The 18,668-nt window shown below is 47.0% G+C and overlaps 1 protein-coding gene across 5 annotated transcripts in view; it reads left to right on the top strand.

Annotated features, from left to right (window-relative positions):
* The window catches only part of MID2 (midline 2), a 440,591-nt gene that overhangs the window by 323,976 nt on the left and 97,947 nt on the right, over positions 1-18,668 (top strand). For 4 of the 5 annotated variants that reach the window (XM_050965460.1, XM_050965459.1, XM_050965456.1 and 1 more), the window contains exons 5-7: positions 5,153-5,301; positions 6,719-6,846; positions 8,525-8,668. In XM_050965460.1, the coding sequence (XP_050821417.1) occupies positions 5,153-5,301; positions 6,719-6,846; positions 8,525-8,668 (421 nt within the window). The remainder of the gene's footprint in view (positions 1-5,152; positions 5,302-6,718; positions 6,847-8,524; positions 8,669-18,668) is intronic. The other variant, XM_050965458.1, reaches the window with a different exon arrangement.

The following is an 18,668-nucleotide window of genomic DNA, read 5'->3' as shown; positions in this document are numbered from 1 at the left end:
TTTACCTCAATTTCAGTAAGGCATTTGACACGGTTCCACATGGAGAATTACTAGTTAAATTGGAAAAGATGGGGGTCAGTATGAAAATTGAAAGTTGGATAAGGAACTGGTTAAAGGGAAGACTACAACGGGTCGTATTGAAAGGTGAACTGTCAGGCTGGAAGGAGGTTACTAGTGGAGTTCCTCAGGGATCAGTTTTGGGGCCAATCTTATTTAACCTTTTTATTACTGACCTTGGCACAAAAAGCGGGAATGTGCTAATAAAGTTTGTGAATGACACAAAGCTGGGAGGTATTGCTAACACAGAGAAGGACCGGGGTATCATACAGGAAGATCTGGGTGACCTTGTAAACTGGAATAATAGTAATAGGATGAAATTGAATAATGAAAAGTGCAAGGTCATGCATTTAAGGATTAATAACAAGAATTTTAGTTATAAATTGGGGACACATCAGTTGGAAGTAACAGAGGAGAAGGACCTTGGAGTATTGGTTGATCACAGGATGACTATGAGCCGCCAATGTGATATGGCCGTTAAAAAAACTAATGCAGTTTTAGGATGCATCAGGCGATGTATTTCCAGCAAAGATAAGGAGGTGTTAGTACCATTATACAAGGCACTGGTGAGACCTCATCTGGAACACTGTGTGCAGTTCTGGTCTCCCATGTTTAAGAAGGATGAATTTAAACTGGAACAGGTTCAGAGACGGGCTACTAGGATGATCTGAGGAATGGAAAACCTGTCTTATGAAAGGAGACTGAAAGAGCTTGGCTTGTTTAGCCTAACCAAAAGAAGGTTGAGGGGGGATATGATGGCTCTTTATAAATATATCAGAGGGATTAATATTAGGGAGGGAGAGGAATTATTTTAGCTTAATACCAATGTGGACACAAGAACAAATGGATATAAACTGGACACTAGGAAGTTTAGACTTGAAATTAGATGAAGGTTTCTAATCGTTAGAGGAGTGAAGTTCTGGAACAGCCTTCCAAGGGGAGTAGTGGGGGCAAAAGACATATCTGGCTTTAAGACTAAGCTTAATAAGTTTATGGAAGGGATGGTATGATGGGATAGCCTAATTTTGGTAATTGATCACGCCAGGCCTACCTGTCAAAATGGTCTCGGTTTTCCCGGTGGACTGCAGATTGGGGTGTCTCGCCAGTGGCTGCTCCGATCCAGCTTGTACTAGATTTCCTCCTTCATCTCTGAGCCCGCGGCCTAGCGCCCTTGTCTGTCATGGTGCATCTGGCAGCCATATCGGCCTTCCACCTGCCAGTCCAGGACCACATGATATGCCATGACTGGTCGATTCCTTAAGGGTTTGGATCGCCTCTTTCCTTATGATACCCCCAGTCCCTCAGTGGTACCTGAACTTGCTGCTGGCCAGGCTAACTGAGCCTCCATTTGAGCTGCTTGCTACGTGCTCCTGGTCACACCTCTCATTGGAAGTAGCCTTTCTTGTCGTGATCACTTCTACTAGATGGGTCTCGAAGCTCCGGGCCCTGAGTGCTGAACCCCCGTACATAGTGTTCCGTAAGGATAAGGTCCAGCTCCGCTCACACCCTTCGTTCCTCCCTAAGGTGGTCTCCACCTACCATATGGGTCAGGACATTTTCCTGGCGATGCTCTGTCCCAAGTCCCATGCATCCAGTGAGAAGCACCGCCTCCACATTCTAGATGTGAGACAGACTCTGGCCTTTTACCTGGAATGTACAAAACCGTTCAGGAAGTTTTCGCAGCTGTTCATCGCCATGACCGAATGCATGAAGGTCAGCTGATCTCCACTCAGCAGCTCTCCAACTGTATCATTTCATATATCCATAATTGTTACGACCTGGCGGGAGTTCCCCCGCCACTGATTGTGAGGGCACACTCGACTACGGCGCAGGCCTCATCGGCTGCCTTTCTGGCTCATGTCCTTATTCAAGACATTTGTAGGGCTGCCATGTGGTCGTTGGTCCACATGTTCACCTCTCATTATATGATCATCTCCCAGACTAGGGAGGATGCCGGGTTTGGCAAGGCAGTGCTCCATCCCGAGTGTCTGTGAACTCCTACCCACCTCCAACAGATATAGCTTGGAATCACCTATTGTGGAATGCACATGAGCAATCACTCAAAAAAGAAAAGTCAGTTACCTTTTCCGTAACTGGTGTTCTTCGAGACGTGTTGCTCAAGTCCATTCCACATCCCGCCCTCCTTCCCCTCTATCAGAGTTGTCTGGCAAGAAGGAACTGAGGGTGAGGGGAGCTCACAGCACCCCTTATACCGTGCCATAGAGGCGTCACTCCAGGGGTTGCTAGGGGTGCTCCTCTATGGGTACTGCTAAGAGAAAAACTTCCGGCACCAGTGCACGTAGTGACCATGCACACCTACTATGGAATGGATGGGGGCAACACATCTTGAAGAACACCAGTTACGGAAAAGATAACTGTCTTTTCCTGTCTCTAGCACCCAGACACCCAGCTCCCAATTGGATCCAAACCCCAAATAAATCTGTTTTACTCTGTATAAAGCTTAAGCCATTTACAACTAATTGTCCTAGCTGATGGGAGCCATCAAAATTCCAAACCACCATTAATGGCCCACACTTTGCCTAATTACAATAGGACCTCAGAGTTATATTTCATATTTCTAGTTTCAGATACAAGAATGATACATTTATACTAATAGGATGACCACACTCTGTAGATTATAAGCTTTGTAATGACACCTTACAAGAGACCTCTTGCATGAAGCATGTTCCAGTTACATTATATTCACACTCATTAGCATATTTTCATAAAATCATATGGAGTGTATTGTCACACACGCCACCGGGGACAGAGCAGTGCATTCATCAAAGTGGTGTCCCCATCTGATACCAGTCAAGATCACATTTGGTTTTGTCTCAGTACTGGGTAGGGTGCAGACATTACTAAAGCAGGACTGGCCTGCCTCGGCTGTGGGTTCAAAGAGAAAGTTCTGCCCAAATTTTTTTCTCTAATGAGGACAAAAATGAAAGCAGCCAAGCGCCCGTGCTTGATTGCTCTGATGATTTCCAGGCGGTCCTTCTCCTTGATCACTCATGCTAAGTAAGGCACTGCATGGGGCATTTTATCAAGGCAGAATGGCTTGGCAGTGGGAGTGGGATTGGGGAGCCTTTCCCATCTAGGTTGGTGGTTCCCATGCATCTGTGGTTAGCAGCAACTGAAAGTTCTTGCCCCCTGACGGCTACTTCGCCTATGGTAGCACATTACACTCAAGCATTTGATGGGACAGTGCCCACATCTGATCACCTGGGGCACTGAGCAGCATCCTTATGAGCAGCCTTGTCAGAGGCCACGTGTAAGCTAATGCCCTCTCATGCTTAGACGGATCTCTGAGGTCATGGTTGGGGCATATAGGCTACAGCAGGTTGAGGGAGGCTGGAGGCACTTCTGGCCATGCTGCACCCATACTGTGAATAGCGGACTTCAGTCTCTAGGCTTGTTAGTTCCCTAGCACCAAATGCACCATAGCTGCAGCCATCTCAGTGCCCTGAGACATCCACATACACTTCAAACGTGGTCTTTCAAAAATTAGGGACTGGCACACTTTCCTGGCCAGATGGGCAGCAAATGGCAATCCTGGTTTTCATCAGGAGACAGTTTGAATCTGCCCTTGAGAATACAGCTGTTTTCATGAAGATTTACCATTCTGGGTACCACGTAGGTGGCTAGTTCCTTGGGTGAGTGCACTTATCGCAGCTAGAATTTCTCCACTAAAGGAATGCGTGTCATCCTAGGGCACTGGAGTGGGTAGAAGAACCGATTGCCTCACCTAACACATTGCAGATCTCAACATCATTCCGTAGGAGGCTCTCACCTGAGCACAGTCCTAAGGTGTTCTGAGAACTTCAATATGACATTTCCTTGAGTATGGACTTCGGGATTTGACACCATAAGAAACACTGGTCATTCTGGTTTCATGGTGAACTCCACTGTCACAAGATGCACTCAGTTTTCTCACCATGCTTTGCCGAAGAAAAATCAGAGAGATGATACCACAGAACTTCAAATATCAGTGCTGTGAATTTTTGGTTTATCATGTGTTATCTTAAACAGCCAATAAACACACTTTAGAAATTCCCTGCAGAAAAAGCTGAATTGTTGGCCATTTTTCTCTGACAGTACTGAATTTCTTCTGATCTGAACTTTGGCTAGGGCACAGTATGACTTCCAAAATGCAGCAAAGACTTTGAAGCAGGGAATGGTGACAAGTTAATTGTCATCCTGCTACTTTGAAATGGTCTTCCTGATATCCGAAGGCAGCTTGGTGCAGAGTGGGGCTGACTGCTTTTGAGATGTCTGTCATTCTTTGTGCATGCTTGTGTCTGATCATGTTTACAGCTGGTTGAGTTTGCATCTGATTCCAGGTGTCGCAGCTTACTTCTCCATCCCATGTTATTGCCACATCTCACCCCCCTGGGTTGCAGTTACGAAACTATCTGTGGCTGAAACTGTAATGCTTTCTGAGTGCAAGTCTGAGCTGTGCACTGACTGAGCTGCTCTAGACAAGTGTGAGGTTTCCTTGTACTGTTCTGACCTGCTTTCAGAGAGGAGATTTGTCCCTAAACTAGGGCCAACTCAAAAAGGGGGTTACATGAATGTCTTATTTTTTTGTGCTAAAGTAAAGGGAATGAGGTGAGATTTAAGCCCTCAGAGTTTGAAAATGTGAAAAGTGAAGAGCAGCTGCATCACTTTTGATCGCACAAGCCTTTAGAGCAACCAAAAGCCTTTTTCCCAGGGTTTCAGTCTGTCTGTTCTGTAATCTAAATGAACATAGAGAGTGCACCTTTAAATGCTTCTTAACTCTCTTTTCCACAACAAGCTGTTTGGCTGGGAGGGGCTGGAGCACAAGGCTCTGGCAGAGTTTTACTCCTGCTGACTTTCGTTGAGAAGCCTCCTCTGCTAGGACCAGTGCTTTCTCCTTTGGTTTTAAAGCAATGCCTTTGATGTGCTCACAGGGCACTGCAGAGGATAAGCCATTGTGGCAGCCTCTCCGTCAGCCTTGTCCTAAACAAGGCAGCTTTAGCCAGTTGATTAATAAGCCCAATTCCCAGGGCTCCGTGCTGATCTCCTTCAAGTGCTGTTTTCTGTTTTTTGTTTCCCCTCTGCTCCTCTCTCCAAGGTTATGAAGCTGAGGAAGCTGGCCCAGCAGGTAGCTAACTGTCGGCAGTGCCTGGAGCGCTCTACGGTCCTCATCAATCAAGCAGAACATATCCTGAAAGAGAATGACCATGCACGGTTCCTGCAGACTGCCAGGAATGTGGCTGAGAGGTGGGCTTGCTAGGTGTTACTGGCCAGCCAGCTTGGGTTTGAATCCCCAGTAGAAAATGGTGCATGTGTTTTTTAGAGTGGTAGAAAAAATAGCTGTCTCAGCAGTTCTGAGCACAGAGCCCCCCCTCCCCCTTGGAAGTTCATTTATCCTGTGAGATTTTTCCCTCAATGTTGCCTGTTTTCTGAACTATCTTTATCTATTTACTAAGCCTCACAGCCACAGAAGTGGTGCTTACAAAGAGTACTCTTAGAATATCAGGGTTGGAAGGGGCCTCAGGAAGTCATCTAGTCCAACTCCCTGCCCAAAGCATGACTAATCCCCAGACAGATTTTTTACCCAGTTCCCTAAATGGTCCCCTCAAGGATTGAACTCACAACTCTGTGTTTAAGCAGGCCAATGCTCAAACCACTGAGCTATCCCTCCCCCTTCTTGCCAACTATCAAAGTGCTTTACAGTGGCACAGCATGCAGCATCACACAGGGCCACCAGCAAATCGTATGACAGGTACAGGGGTTTGAGAATGGCCCGTGAGAGTAATAGGCGAAACATTGAAAGAATGATGGCTCTAGGGTTCATCTGCTCAATAATTATTGGTCATGGTTACCTCCCTTTCAGTTCTAGTAGTAGTGGTGGTGGTGTCAGCTGTCCTCTGGGCTGAAACACCAGGGATTGAACTGAGGACCTCCAGAGCTAAACAGTACAACCTGCTACTGTGTGAACTAGAGTCAGGTTCTTTAACCAGGGCTGTAACTGACTCATAACCTCTGTTACATACATTCACTAGTGGGTATAGACAGGGCCCCAGGAGATTACTGGGTATTCCAATCCAACCCTGTTTAGAGCTGACCTGCACAACTCAGTGCTGAAAGCACTGATGGGTGCTGGTGCTCTAAGTCACACCATTGCAGCCACAAGTGGAGATGCAACAGTGGCAAATATTAGCAGAAATGTCCTAGTGCAGAGAAGGCCTGTGAGAATCTTCACTAGGGATCGTATCAGATGTGGGGTGCCATTCACTCTGGGATCGCGAATGTCCAGCTGGGACAATGGGAGGCAAGTCGTTCAGAAGGTAAACATGAAGTGTGAATGGGAGCATGTCCTTCCTTGGAAGAACAGGCAGCGCTGTCGCTTAGGTAGCCCTGTCTAGCCCAGCGTAATGTTTTTGATTGTTTCAAAGAGCAAAAGGAGGATGCTTCTGTCACTAAGAACAACAACAAAAGCAAACAAAGCCACCAGGCCCTTCCACAGGGGCTTGCTGCTTTGCTTCTCCAGAGAAGCCTGCTTTGGGTGGTGGTTTTCCTCCTGGCATGTTACATTACTGCAAGACTGTTTGCACCTTTTTAATCAGCAATCTAACTGCCGGCTGGGTTGTCCAAACACCCCTAATGTATATTGATGCTCTTTTCTTTCTTTCAGGGTCGCCATGGCAACTGCATCCTCTCAAGTGCTGATACCAGATATCAATTTTAACGATGCCTTTGAAAACTTTGCTTTAGATTTTTCCAGAGAAAAGAAACTGCTGGAGGGGCTGGATTATCTAACAGGTGTGTGCTGATCCTGCTTTCCTAACACACTCTGTAACCTTCTTTGTCCTCTCAGATGAGGTGGAAAATATTTTAATATCAATTACATTGTAAGTTGTTCTAGTCTTTTAAACTTCTTCTTGATGCTGCGGGCAAAATCAGTACTTGGTCCTGCTAGTGAAGGCAGGGGGCTGAACTCGGTGACCTTTTGGGATCCCTTCCAGTTCTATGAGATAGGTATATCTATCTATCTATCTATCTATCTATCTATCTATATAATGGAGTGGCTCAGTCATCAGTCCTTGGGCTTTTGGTGTTCAGGCATGTTCTTAGGGTGGCTGTTTCTGAAATCTGTTACAATTCTCTTCCCTTTCTGCAAAACCTCTGAGTCACGCTCTCATCCCCTGGCTTGAGTACAGCATCCTTCTCCTCGGACCCTTCCCTTCACCCACATCACTTCTGTCCAGTCAGTTGCTATGACCATCTTCCTTCTGACCATGTAACCACCTCATCCCACTTTAAATCCTTCTCATGGTTCCCCTATTTCCACCCCATCCAGTTGAAGTGTCTCACTTCCAAGCACCTTCATAGTTCTGTCCCTTCATATCTGCTCTCATCACATTGGCTGCTATCTCCTGCTTCCCCTTTCCCATCTCCTCTGCTCCACCAGTGGTGCTGACATCCACCACTTTGCTGAATGCTGGGAATGCCCTCTCTGAAAAAATCCCTGGAGCCTCCTTCTTCAAATCCCACTTCCTGCCATGCTGCCCACAGGAAATGAGCAGCCAATAGTATATTTGAAAAAAAAACATGTAATACATTCAACGTGTAATATATAGGTTAGTATTTCCTCTTTGCTGCCCTTTGTATGTGTCTTGAAGCCTTACATTGAAAGCTCTTTTGGATGGGGATCATGTCAACCCTTGGGTTCAGACAGCACCTAGCACATTGGGTCTCTGATCCAGATTTGGGTCTCTGGGTGTGACAGTAATACACATAAGAATAAAGGGTATACCATAATGCAAGTAAATAGCAATGAAGGGCTACTCCCGTCCTGATGTGCTGCAGTCCTTTTTGACAGATTTTCTTCCACATTTGAAGAAAGTGGGAGAAAAACTTCCCATGTAGTGTATGGTATCTGCAGAGGGCATAGCCATGCTGCCATGGCCACACTGCTAAGTTGAGCATGCTAGCTCCGCTCAAGCTATCCTGGGTACATCTACTTGGACTGGGAATTACTTCACCCAACTGCCGTATAGATATACCTGTGTTTCTTAACAAGGCTACTTAAAGCCACTGAGGAGACAAATGTACCAGAGAAGCTAACTGATCTTTGGGTCCATCTATCAGATTTTCAAGCAGATAATATAGGAGGAGAAATGTCATCTGTGTCCAGAACATTTATCAGATAAAAAGGTTGTTAAAAAGTCAGTGCCAACCAGAGGCGAGGCTTTAATTAGCGGCCTAAGCCTTCAATGTGACCACATTAATAATTGGTCTCCTAGCCTTGTCCCTGATGCCCCAGCCCTTCCAGGAGCCTCCATTTTACTCCAGCAGTCACTCAACAACACATAGAATTGTTTTTTCTGTGCAGTGTCTGTGCTCCCTCCATATAGAGGCTGTCTCCATTATGAGGTGTCACCCAAGTGGATATGAAAACCCCTTATTATCTCTACATTGTCATCTGTCGCCCATGCAGCACCCAATCCACCATCTGTCCGAGAGGAACTTTGTACAGCTTCCCATGACACCATTACAGTCCATTGGATCTCGGAGGATGAGTTCAGTGTCAGCTCCTATGAGCTCCAGTACACCATCTTCACCGGCCAGGCCAACTTCATCAGTAAGTAGCCATTTGCTTGCGGTGAATGCAGTGTTGCAGTGAAGAAAGTAAAGAGGGCATCACCAGGCATCACAGTCCAGTCTGGCAGAAAAGATGCCATCGGTCAATGTCAGGAAGGGTTCAAGGGCTACAGTAGCATCGCAGTTCCCATATCAACTTGCCAGGAACCTTGAGAGCTGTTTAACTCCCAAAATTAGTTTTGGTTAGAAACAAAATTTTGCAAAACTCAAGCACAGGAGAAAATTTAGCTCCGTTTTTGTTTTTTGGGGGTATTTTTGGAAGTCTGGTGAAAACAGCATATGGTTGTGATTTCTCCCTTCCCCTATGACATTTGCAGCCCAGCCTTGCCACAAAGGGCTTATGCACGAGCACCAACAAGGGGAACTGGCCAATCAATTTTCATTCTCCAAGTTCAGCAAAACAGGGAAAGTAAACCATCAGTGTTACCAAGACAAAAGCAAATGAGGTTTCCCCTAAGGATTGCCATTTGAGAATGAAGATGGGGTTAACAATCCAGGCATCTTGTTTTCTTAATAGGAATTTTAGCTTGACTGTCTTTTTAAAGTGTTCTCTGCATCCTGTTTGTACATGGGTTCTGTGCAGGTATCCAGTGTCTGTGGGGGATGGGGAGGAGAGCACTTTAAAGAGGATTCCCTGCAATTTTCACCTTCCTCCCTCGAGGCTCTGCACCTGGGCCACTGGTCTTTGGCTGAGGAGAGCTGCATGAACACTTTCCACCGAGAGCGGGCTCTAGATTGACACAGTGTGTTCTGCCCACTCCCCAAAGCCCACTCCCTGGGGACTGAATGTTTTGCCACCTCCCAAGCACCCCACTTCCTGTCAGACTGGGGCCCAAACTTGGGACCTAAACCTAGACCTCTCACAGCTTGGTGCAGGGCACTGGGGTTGCTAACCCACAGCAGTCTCTGCTGATTTACCATTAATACTGCTAACACTTTGCACTCAAACACCTATCAGTGAGGAATGGTTTACCTGCCCCACTGAGGAAGGCAAGTATCAGCCCCCTGTTATGCATGGGGAAGCTGGCATTGAGGGGAAGTCAATTGCCCAAGGCCATGTAGGTAAACAGTGGAAGAGCTGAGGTTGGAGTCTGAGTTGCTGTCTCCGATGCTCAGTCCTTTAGACGGCAGCACCCTGTGACAGTTTATAACAAAGAACTCGCCATCCTGTTGGCTACTGATTTAATCAAAGTGCAGCAAGATAACAGAAGTTCATTTTCCCTCATTACTTTTGTGAGGCCCCGGGACATATATATTCCATTGCACTGGGGCTTGGTCACTCCCCATTCTTCCCGGCCCATGTCCTATTTGGGTAGCATAAATAAACCATGAAAGCTTTGTGCTCTGGCATTTAGCAAGCTGGCTTGCCCAGGAGACATGGGAGTTTGGAGGAAGCTGTGAGAAGAGGTTTGCTGAGGACATGTCTCAGGGCAGTAATCAAAATGATTAAGGAGCAGAGAGGAACTTCGAAGTGCAGTTTGTTAACTCTGTGCTTTGGGGGTCCGGAACTGAATTGTTTTGTGCTGCACCGAGCGTCCAACATCCTTCAGTTCACTGAAGCATCCTCAGCATTAGCAAATCTAATTTGTCTGGTGGCTGGTCATTCGGGGAGCTACCAAGAGACATGCGCATAGCAACACACTCACATAATTCCCTAGGATTATACAAATAGGACAAAGCTGGTGCTCAGCGAGCTGCAGGCTAAAAATGAAATTTGTTTTATTTATTCCCCACAACAATACCAAGAGAAGTCTCTAGGTAATTCATTCAGAAAATGCCTGTTTGCTTGGCCAGCGATAAGATTAAAGGAATGTGGGGGGCTCTTAGTGATTGAAGCCTGTCGGCACCTAATCACTTAGTAAATGGGCTGTGGTCAAATGGTGAGGAATCATCAGTGTGCGCTTCAGTTCCCACCTCATCAGCAAAGACTCAGGGCTTGGCTACACTCGAAACTCCAAAGCGCTGCCGCAGGAGCGCTCCTGCGGCAGCGCTTTGAGGTGCGAGTGTGGTCGCAGTGCCTGTGCTGGGAGAGAGCTCTCCCAGCGCTGCAGGTACTCCACCTCCCCGTGGAGATTAGCTTGCAGCGCTGGGAGCCGCGCTCCCAGCGCTGGGGCACTGTTTACACTGGTGCTTTGCAGCGCTGTAACTTGCTGCACTCAGGGGTTTGTTTTTTCACACCCCTGAGCGAGAAAGTTGCAGCGCTGTAAAGCACCAGTGTAGCCAAGGCCTGGGACAGCAGTGAGTGCTGGCTTTCACATGGCAGTAAGCTCAATGCTGCAATAGCCATGCTGTGTTAAGGGCCATCTTTACAAGGATTCCACAGGGTTGTAGCCACCCCCAGCCTTGTTGCTAGAGCAAACGGAGTGACAACTATTTTCATTTGTAACTCATCCCTAACCATCTGTTCTGGGTCGAAAAATTTGGAAAGCAGCACCGCAGCCTGGCTGGGATCTCCTTGAACATGAACTCCTGGTTGTGTCCTAACCAAATATTTTGTGGTCTTGAGGTTGTTGACATATTTTATGTAATTCACCCAAACTTGTCATATTTATCCCTACCCTGTTTTTATACCCTGTTTTATGCCCAGTAATGAGAAAGAGAAGGCTTGTCCCCTCTACACATGCTAGACACACGCTGTGCTTAGATAATAATTAAATCGGAGGTTTATTGGTTTTTTAATCTGAAAAATATTTTCATAGTATATTTAACAAATGGCTCCCATGACTCAGGAAGTTCATAATGGGATACGAAGTCTTTCATGGGGTTTATTGTTATGTATTTGTATGGCACAATAGGTGGACGTGGGGCTATTCAACTTCTGAACATGAGAGAAGGCAGGCTTGTGAATAGAAGTATGTTAAAAAGACATTTTGTGCCCCAGGACATCACTTTTTGCAGTGAATAAGGACCAAGGGTGGGGACACAGCAACAGAAAAGGGAAGAAGAGAACTCCACCCTAAATTCTGGGAAGGGGATGCTGCCTTTGGACACCATTGTTTTGTTGAGACAATAGATCATCTGTGCTGATTTGCTCTGAATATTTCATCTGTTACTGCTGTCCTAAACTAGAAGGTCAAGAGCTGGATATACTGTAAATATATTAGCACTGGAAGAGAGGTCAATGGTGGGGAGATCAAGTCCTGCCCAAAAAGCTAGTAACCCAGTCTACATAGGACATTAGTACAACACCTTAGCTTGCCATGCAGTAACCTCCTATGTGGACACTGCTACAGCGCACTAAAATGTGTGTAGTGTGCTGTGACGGACTGCTGTGTGAAGCGGGAGCATGCCATCAATGTTGTCATCATCTGATGGCTGTCCACTGGCTAGTGTGAAATAATTTTGGGGCTCATGGTCCCACTGCATACAGCCCAGATGTGCTGCAGTTGTAGTCAGGGGAGCAGGTTGGAGCCCCTAGTGAACACTACACAAATCACAAAACCAGGCATTACAAATGGCACCAAGTCCCCTCGTTGGCAGCCTCAACAGAGAAGCCAAGGACTGAAGAAGCCATTGAAAGATAACCCTGGAGGTGTGTGCTGCATGCCGGGGGAATGTCAACAGACTTTTCCAGCCACTGCCGCTGCAGGACCTGCTCTGAGGTTGGCCCAAAATAGATTGTCCTCTAGAGCTGTCAGTCCAGCACCTTTCCCTAGCATTGCAATCACATAATTTAGTTTTTTCTCTGATCTCGCCGATTTTACCCCCTAGTCTCGGACACCTGCCTCTGATTTTGGAGTACCTTGCTCACCTGCATGGTGGGGTGTGTACTAGGGTTGGTCTATTACTGCTCATCTTTGTCTCTTGTGTAACAGTCTCTGCCTAGCAGCAAAGCGGTGGCTGTATTTTTTTCCCTAGGATCTCGCAGCACCATGCTAGCCCTGGTCAAACAAAATCAGACAGCACAAAGGAACATCAGAAAAGGCAAATCTGGGCTGGTTGTTCTGATCAGGCTCCAGATACAGCAAGTCTGCTGTTTAAAATAAGTGTATTTATTATTTCAAAGTTTACATCTGACATTAGCTAATATTAGAACAAAACTCCAGTCACTAGTCAGAATTTCTTCAGACATCAGAAATGAGCTGAAGTCTTGGTGATAAAGCAATATGCAAATTGCCTTGATGTTAAAATTTAACAAACGTGCTAAACATCTACTTGATTCCCCTGCCCCAAGTTAAGAATATCAAAAAAGGTATTGCCAGCTCTTTGCTAGCACCATTGATTATCATTAAGTAGACTCAGGCCATGGCTACACTTACAGTTCTGCAGCGCTGGTAGTTACAACTGTGTTCGTACAGCTGTGTAGGGCCAGCGCTGCAGTGTGGCCACATTTGCAGCATTTGCAGCGCTGTTGGGAGTGGTGCATTGTGGGCAGCTATCCCAGCATTCAAATGGCTGCAACGTGCTTTTCAAAAGAGGGGGGTGGGGTGGAATGTGACAGGGAGCGTGGGGGAGACAGAGACAGTGGATTTTTGGAGCTGACACTGTTCTCAGCTCCCTGCCTTGCAAGTTCTAAGGATTGGAAGATACAGAGTGCCTACCTTCAATCATTTTAAAAGTTCTGACCCCTTCCCCCACCCCTCTCTTATTCACTAAATGCAAATTATGCACTCCTAAATAGCCGTCAGACCAGATAAGCATCTGCTCAACACAGACTTCCCCCTCCCCCTCTGCCGTGTGAGCGTGCTGTTTCTCTCTTCAAGCAAACAGCTATGAACATTCCAAAGTAATTCCCCTGCCTGCCTCTGCTTGCTCAGCAAACAGGAGCTGTGTTTGTTTTTTAAATAAGCAGTTTGGCTGAACTCCGAGCTCCCCCTTTCTTCCGGTTTGTTGTGGACAGGAATTCTGGGATACCTCCTTATACCCCAGAGGCCAATAAAAGCGCTGGTGGTGTCCACACTTGCTGACCAGCGCTGCATCACCAGCGCTGGAATCGCTACACCCGAGGCACGACCGGGTGTACAGCCAGCGCTGCAACCAGGGAGTTGCAGCGCTGGCTGTGCTTTGCAAGTGTGGCCACATCCTGAGTTGCAGCGCTGTAACCCCCTCACCAGCGCTGCAACTCTCCAGTGTAGCCAAGCCCTGAGTAAATTACAGACTGAGGAGACCAGAGATTCAAAACTGTGGTTGAGATGACTTGTCTTCAGTATCTATTTACTCTTGGTCATTATTCATCATCAGAGCTGATCAAAAACTTGATTGTAAACAAAGAAAATGTCATTCTTTTGATTTTTACAGATGTGTAGGATAAGTGGCAAAAGCACAGAGCCTTTAAAGCCAAGGGCTATTGATTCTGCCCTCAGACACAGTGATTCGTTTCTCCAGTACCTGGACTCATCCTCATGGCATGAGGGAATATGTGAATTTTCTCATTTTAGAGCACTGCCTCCCTCCCCTTTCAAATATGATGTGAAAAATTAGTACAGTCTGAAGAAACAGATACAAAGTGCCCATGACAGTTTGTGGAGTTGATTTTGAGAGGGCTCTGGTGAAGGTCCCTCTCTTGATATCAGAAGTATTATGCATGTTCAAATGGGAAATTAAGCAATAACCACTTAGCTACATGATCCCTTTCCTCCTTCAGGAAGGTATAATGCCTGGGTAATAAGAGCCATTCATACATTTCCAGAATGTCCACATTTCTTTGTAACAGAAGCACTGACCAGTGGTTTAGCACTTGCTTCTTTAGTCTCTTGAACATCTATCTAAGGCACCTCACAGTTGTTAATGTCTTTACCCTGACCCACCTTTCTGAGGCAGGGCAGTGCTGTTATGCCCATTTTACAGATGGAGAACTGAGGCACAGAAAGTGACTTGTCCAGGGTCATGCAGGGGGCCTGTGGCGGAGCTGGGAATTGAACTCAGCTCCCCCAAGCTACTGTGCTAGCCATTGGGCCAGCCTTCCTCTCAATAACTTGTTTTCCAGCAGATATTATTTCCTCTTCCAAGTCAGGTCATTTTAAAGCTTCCGTATATTCACATATATTCAGGGCTGTTCTAAAGAGGATGGTGGACAATTGGTTTCCATGTCCACTGAGGGTAGGATAAGAAGGAATCAACTTAGTTTGCAGCAAGGGAGATTTAGGATAACATTAGGAAAAACTTGGAATCCCAGTCACAGGAGGTTTTCAGGAACAGGTGAGACAAACATGTCAGGCATGGTCTAGGTTTACTTGGCTTGCCTCAGCAAAGGCGACTGGACTCTTGAGGTACTTCCAGCACTACATTTTTATGATTCTGTACTGAATTTGTTCTCCAAAGAATCAGAATGGGTCTCTGACCTGACTGTTACAGAGAAGGTATTTTTCTTCACTGCAGCTTGGACACTGAGGTCGGTGCCAAAGGCGTAGAATCTCGTCTTTCCCCTGGTAACTGAGCTGTGTGGAGGAGGGAGGATGTGACAGGGACTGCGAGAGGAATGAGTGTCTCTGATTCAAACACTCTGACCCAAGTTCGTCAGTGAGACTCAGCAGCAGGAAACTTTTGTCTCAGGCTATTTCTAGAGTTTCCTTTGGCTGCACGGTGATGACAAGCGGGTGAGAGAAGTGTCTCCTAACACAGGGGAGAAGGAGAAACAATGTTATAAGAATCCAGCTGAAGGTGGTTAAAATGCATACTGTGTCAGGCTGGCCCATCAAGTCCTCATGCTAATAGAGAGAAGCAAAGAGTTCTTCCTCCTGTGACGGGGTGTCCAGCCCAAAAGGCCCAGGGACCACAGTCAGTACTGAGGGGCAGGCTCTGTCCTGTCTCATGTGGCTGGCACAAAGGAAGCAGAATCCAACCTGTGGGAGAATCCCCTTGTGCAAGGATTCCTTGGCAGGCATAAGGCTGCTGTAGACGCCTCCTATGCTTCCCTCCTCCCAGCATCGGTGCAAGGGTGAGGAAGGGGAGTGGCTGGACTGTGCTGTGCTTCAGCTATCCAAGCCAGTGTACAGTCCTGTGGGGGAGGGGAGGGAAGCATTGTCAGCTAGCATCCACTAGAGCAGCCCCTGGGCTCTAACCTGGGCCAGGGCAACGCTCTAATGGCTATTGGCACTCTGTTTCTCCTCTCTTTCCCCCTGTGGAGCTGCGTGGGGGAGAAGATCTGTCCTTTGGTAGGCTCTGCCCCAGACTGAGGCAGAGCCAGTCGAGCTCTCCTCCTGCTCTCCATGAAGCTCCCGCAGCTGGCAGTGATGCAGATGATAGAGCCTCTGTTACTGCTCTCCTCCCTCTGCTGGGATGCAGCAGGGGGCCAGCACAGTGCATGTGAGCAGCCGCAGCAGGGAGTGAGCAGCAGGCTCTCACTGCACTCCCAGAGCTACACCTGGGGCTGCTGGCAGATGGTGAGAGGTAGTACCCCCTACCTCCTCCCTGTAGGGACAGGGCTGCTTCAAGCACTTCAGTATAAACGTCACCAGTGCTGGTTAGGGAGGCATATTCATCTAGGGTGACCAGATGTCCTGATTTTATAGGGACAGTCCCAATATTTGAGGCTTTTTCATATATAGAAGCCTATTACCCCCCACCCCATCCCGATTTTTCACACTTGCTGTCTGGTCACCCTATATTCAACTCACCCTCAAAGGAACATTGTATTTTCAGATCAGTTGACTTGGAGGGGCACAGCTTGGCAGGCACCCCTGCTGTACTATACAGAGCTCTCATGTTATTTTCCAAACAGCTGGATTTCTCCTGCCAAAAGACTCCAATTAAATAAAAAGAGGAGAGGGGGCTAAACTCCAGGTATTACCACCGAATTACCAGCAGCTTCCCTGTTTTGTACTTATAGCTGATCCGCAATGAACTCCACCCGCGGGCAACTGGAAGAGCTCCTCAGGCCAACTCCTCAGCTGGCGTAACTCAGTGTGGCCCCTGTACTGGTTGACGCCAGCTCTGAGTCTGCCCCAGAAATGTGCTGCTTAGGATGCAGTTAGGACTAATTCAGAAAGAAAATCCCAGTGTGTTGTTAGATGTATTTAATGAAGGCATTTCCCAGTAACAGTTGGAATGGGTACAATGCAAGTGATTTACAGTAGAAGGTTTGAACTGTCTCCTTTTGCCAGTGAATTCTCCTGGCTGTGGAATCCCTTGTCTCAGCCCCTGTAGGGTACAGTGTTCAATCCTTTGGGAAGGAGCTTTTAGGAACAGAGGGGAGGCAGTGCAGACTAGTGCCTTGGACCAGCTCCAAGAGCCACACTGCTCTCCAGGGACCATGCTGACAAGAGAGGGTCTGGGTCTTCATTAGAGCTGGTTGGGAAATAGGCATTTCCCCCCATGGAAAATTTCCGCAAAAATTTAAAAAAAAAAAAGTTTTCATCAACATTTGCCAGGGAAAAGTTTGCCTTTTAAGCAAAAGAACCCCAAACAAACAAAAAAACCCAAAAATCTAAAATATTTTAAATCAGAAATGTTGCTGTGGTGCTTCACAGGAGTTGTAGTTTGGTTGCCTCATGCTCTCATTCTCCTCTATAGGCTGGGATCACCATTCAGACTGCATCTCCCATGATTCAGCATGGTCCATCATGGGAGTCCCTGGCTGTGGTGTATCATGGGAGATGTAGTCCAACTGGGGGAGGCATAGAGGAAAAGGGGATCTTTGAAGAATCAGAACTACAACTCCCATGTAGTACTTTAACTGATTATCCAAATCAAAATATTCTGGGTTCTGGGTGTGTGTTTTTTCAATGAAAAATTAGTTTCCTACTGAATGCAGACACTTGTCATGAAAACATTCATCTTGTTGAAAATCCAGTTTTCCATCAAAAAAAAAGTTTTGATGAAAACTTTTTGATCAACCCTCATCTTGATAAACCAACTGTAGCAGGTACAGAGAGAACAAGAATGCAGCAATGGGATTATACATTACTGGGCTCTGTCTCAGATCGTGTTCCCATCAGGGGAAGGGCAGATTAGCTCACCTGCCCTGATTCTAGTTGAGGTCCCTTTCTGGTCTTCACAAACTGTTGCTGAGTTTAGAGCCAAGGGAATCAACTGCCTTGTTTCTTATTTCTGGGGTAAAAGCACCAAATTCACTTCATTGGCCAGTTGGTGATCTGCAAGGCATAGAGGTATGTGGGAGGCCCTACCTGTGGACTTTCATATCCCCACCCATCACCCTCATGCAAGTGTTTCTCTGAGAGCCAAGGCTGGCTTTAGTTTCTGAAGTGACTCAGGATATGGCTACACTTGCAGCTGTACAGTGCTGGGAGTTAAACCTGTCTTTCTTACAGCTGACTAGGGAAAGCGCTGCAGTCTGGCCACACTGACAGCTACCAGCACACTGTCGTGGCCACATGTGCGGCATCTGCAGCGGCATTGGGAGTGGTGCATTATGGGCAGCTATCCCAGCATTCAAGTGGCTGCAATGTGCTTTTCAAAAGTGGGAGGGTGGAGTGTGACAGGGAGCGTGGGGGGAGAGAGAGTGGATTTTTGGAGCCAACCCTCTATCAGCAGCTGCAAGTTCCGGCCCCCTCCCCCACCCTTCTCTCACTCACTGAAAGCAAATAGCCCTCTTTGTTTTTTTCTTCACAGACAGATAAGCAGCCTCCCTGAAACGGACCCCACCCCCGTCCTGCACGCCCTGCTGCTTCTGTCCTCAAGCCCCATCTCTTCAAGCAAACGCTAGCTGTGGGCATTCCAAAGGGAGCTCATTCACAGCAAACAGTAGCTGTGTTTGTATTTTTGATAAGCAGCTTGGGGAGCCCCGAGTTCACAACAAAACAAACAGAGGCATCACAACAAAACAAAGAGAGTTATCTTTGCTTAAAAGCATTATGGGAAGGTTCCAGAGGTCAGTTACAGCGTAAGATTATTCCCTGTTTACACTGGCACCCCAGCGCTGCAGCACCAGCGCTATTCTCTTTATTCCTCTCGTCGAGGTGGAGTACAACCAGCACTGTAGCCAGAGAGATACAGTGCTGTATGTGCCTTGCCAGTGTGGACGGGGAGTGAGTTACAGCGCTATAAGGCCATCAGCGGTGCTGTAACTCTCAAGTGTAGCC

The sequence above is a fragment of the Gopherus flavomarginatus genome, chromosome 8 (genome assembly GCF_025201925.1).
Source record: "Gopherus flavomarginatus isolate rGopFla2 chromosome 8, rGopFla2.mat.asm, whole genome shotgun sequence".
Taxonomy (NCBI): Eukaryota; Metazoa; Chordata; order Testudines; family Testudinidae; genus Gopherus; species Gopherus flavomarginatus.
The sequence above is the reverse complement of the archived record's forward strand: the minus strand, read 5'-3'. Positions and strand labels throughout refer to the sequence as shown.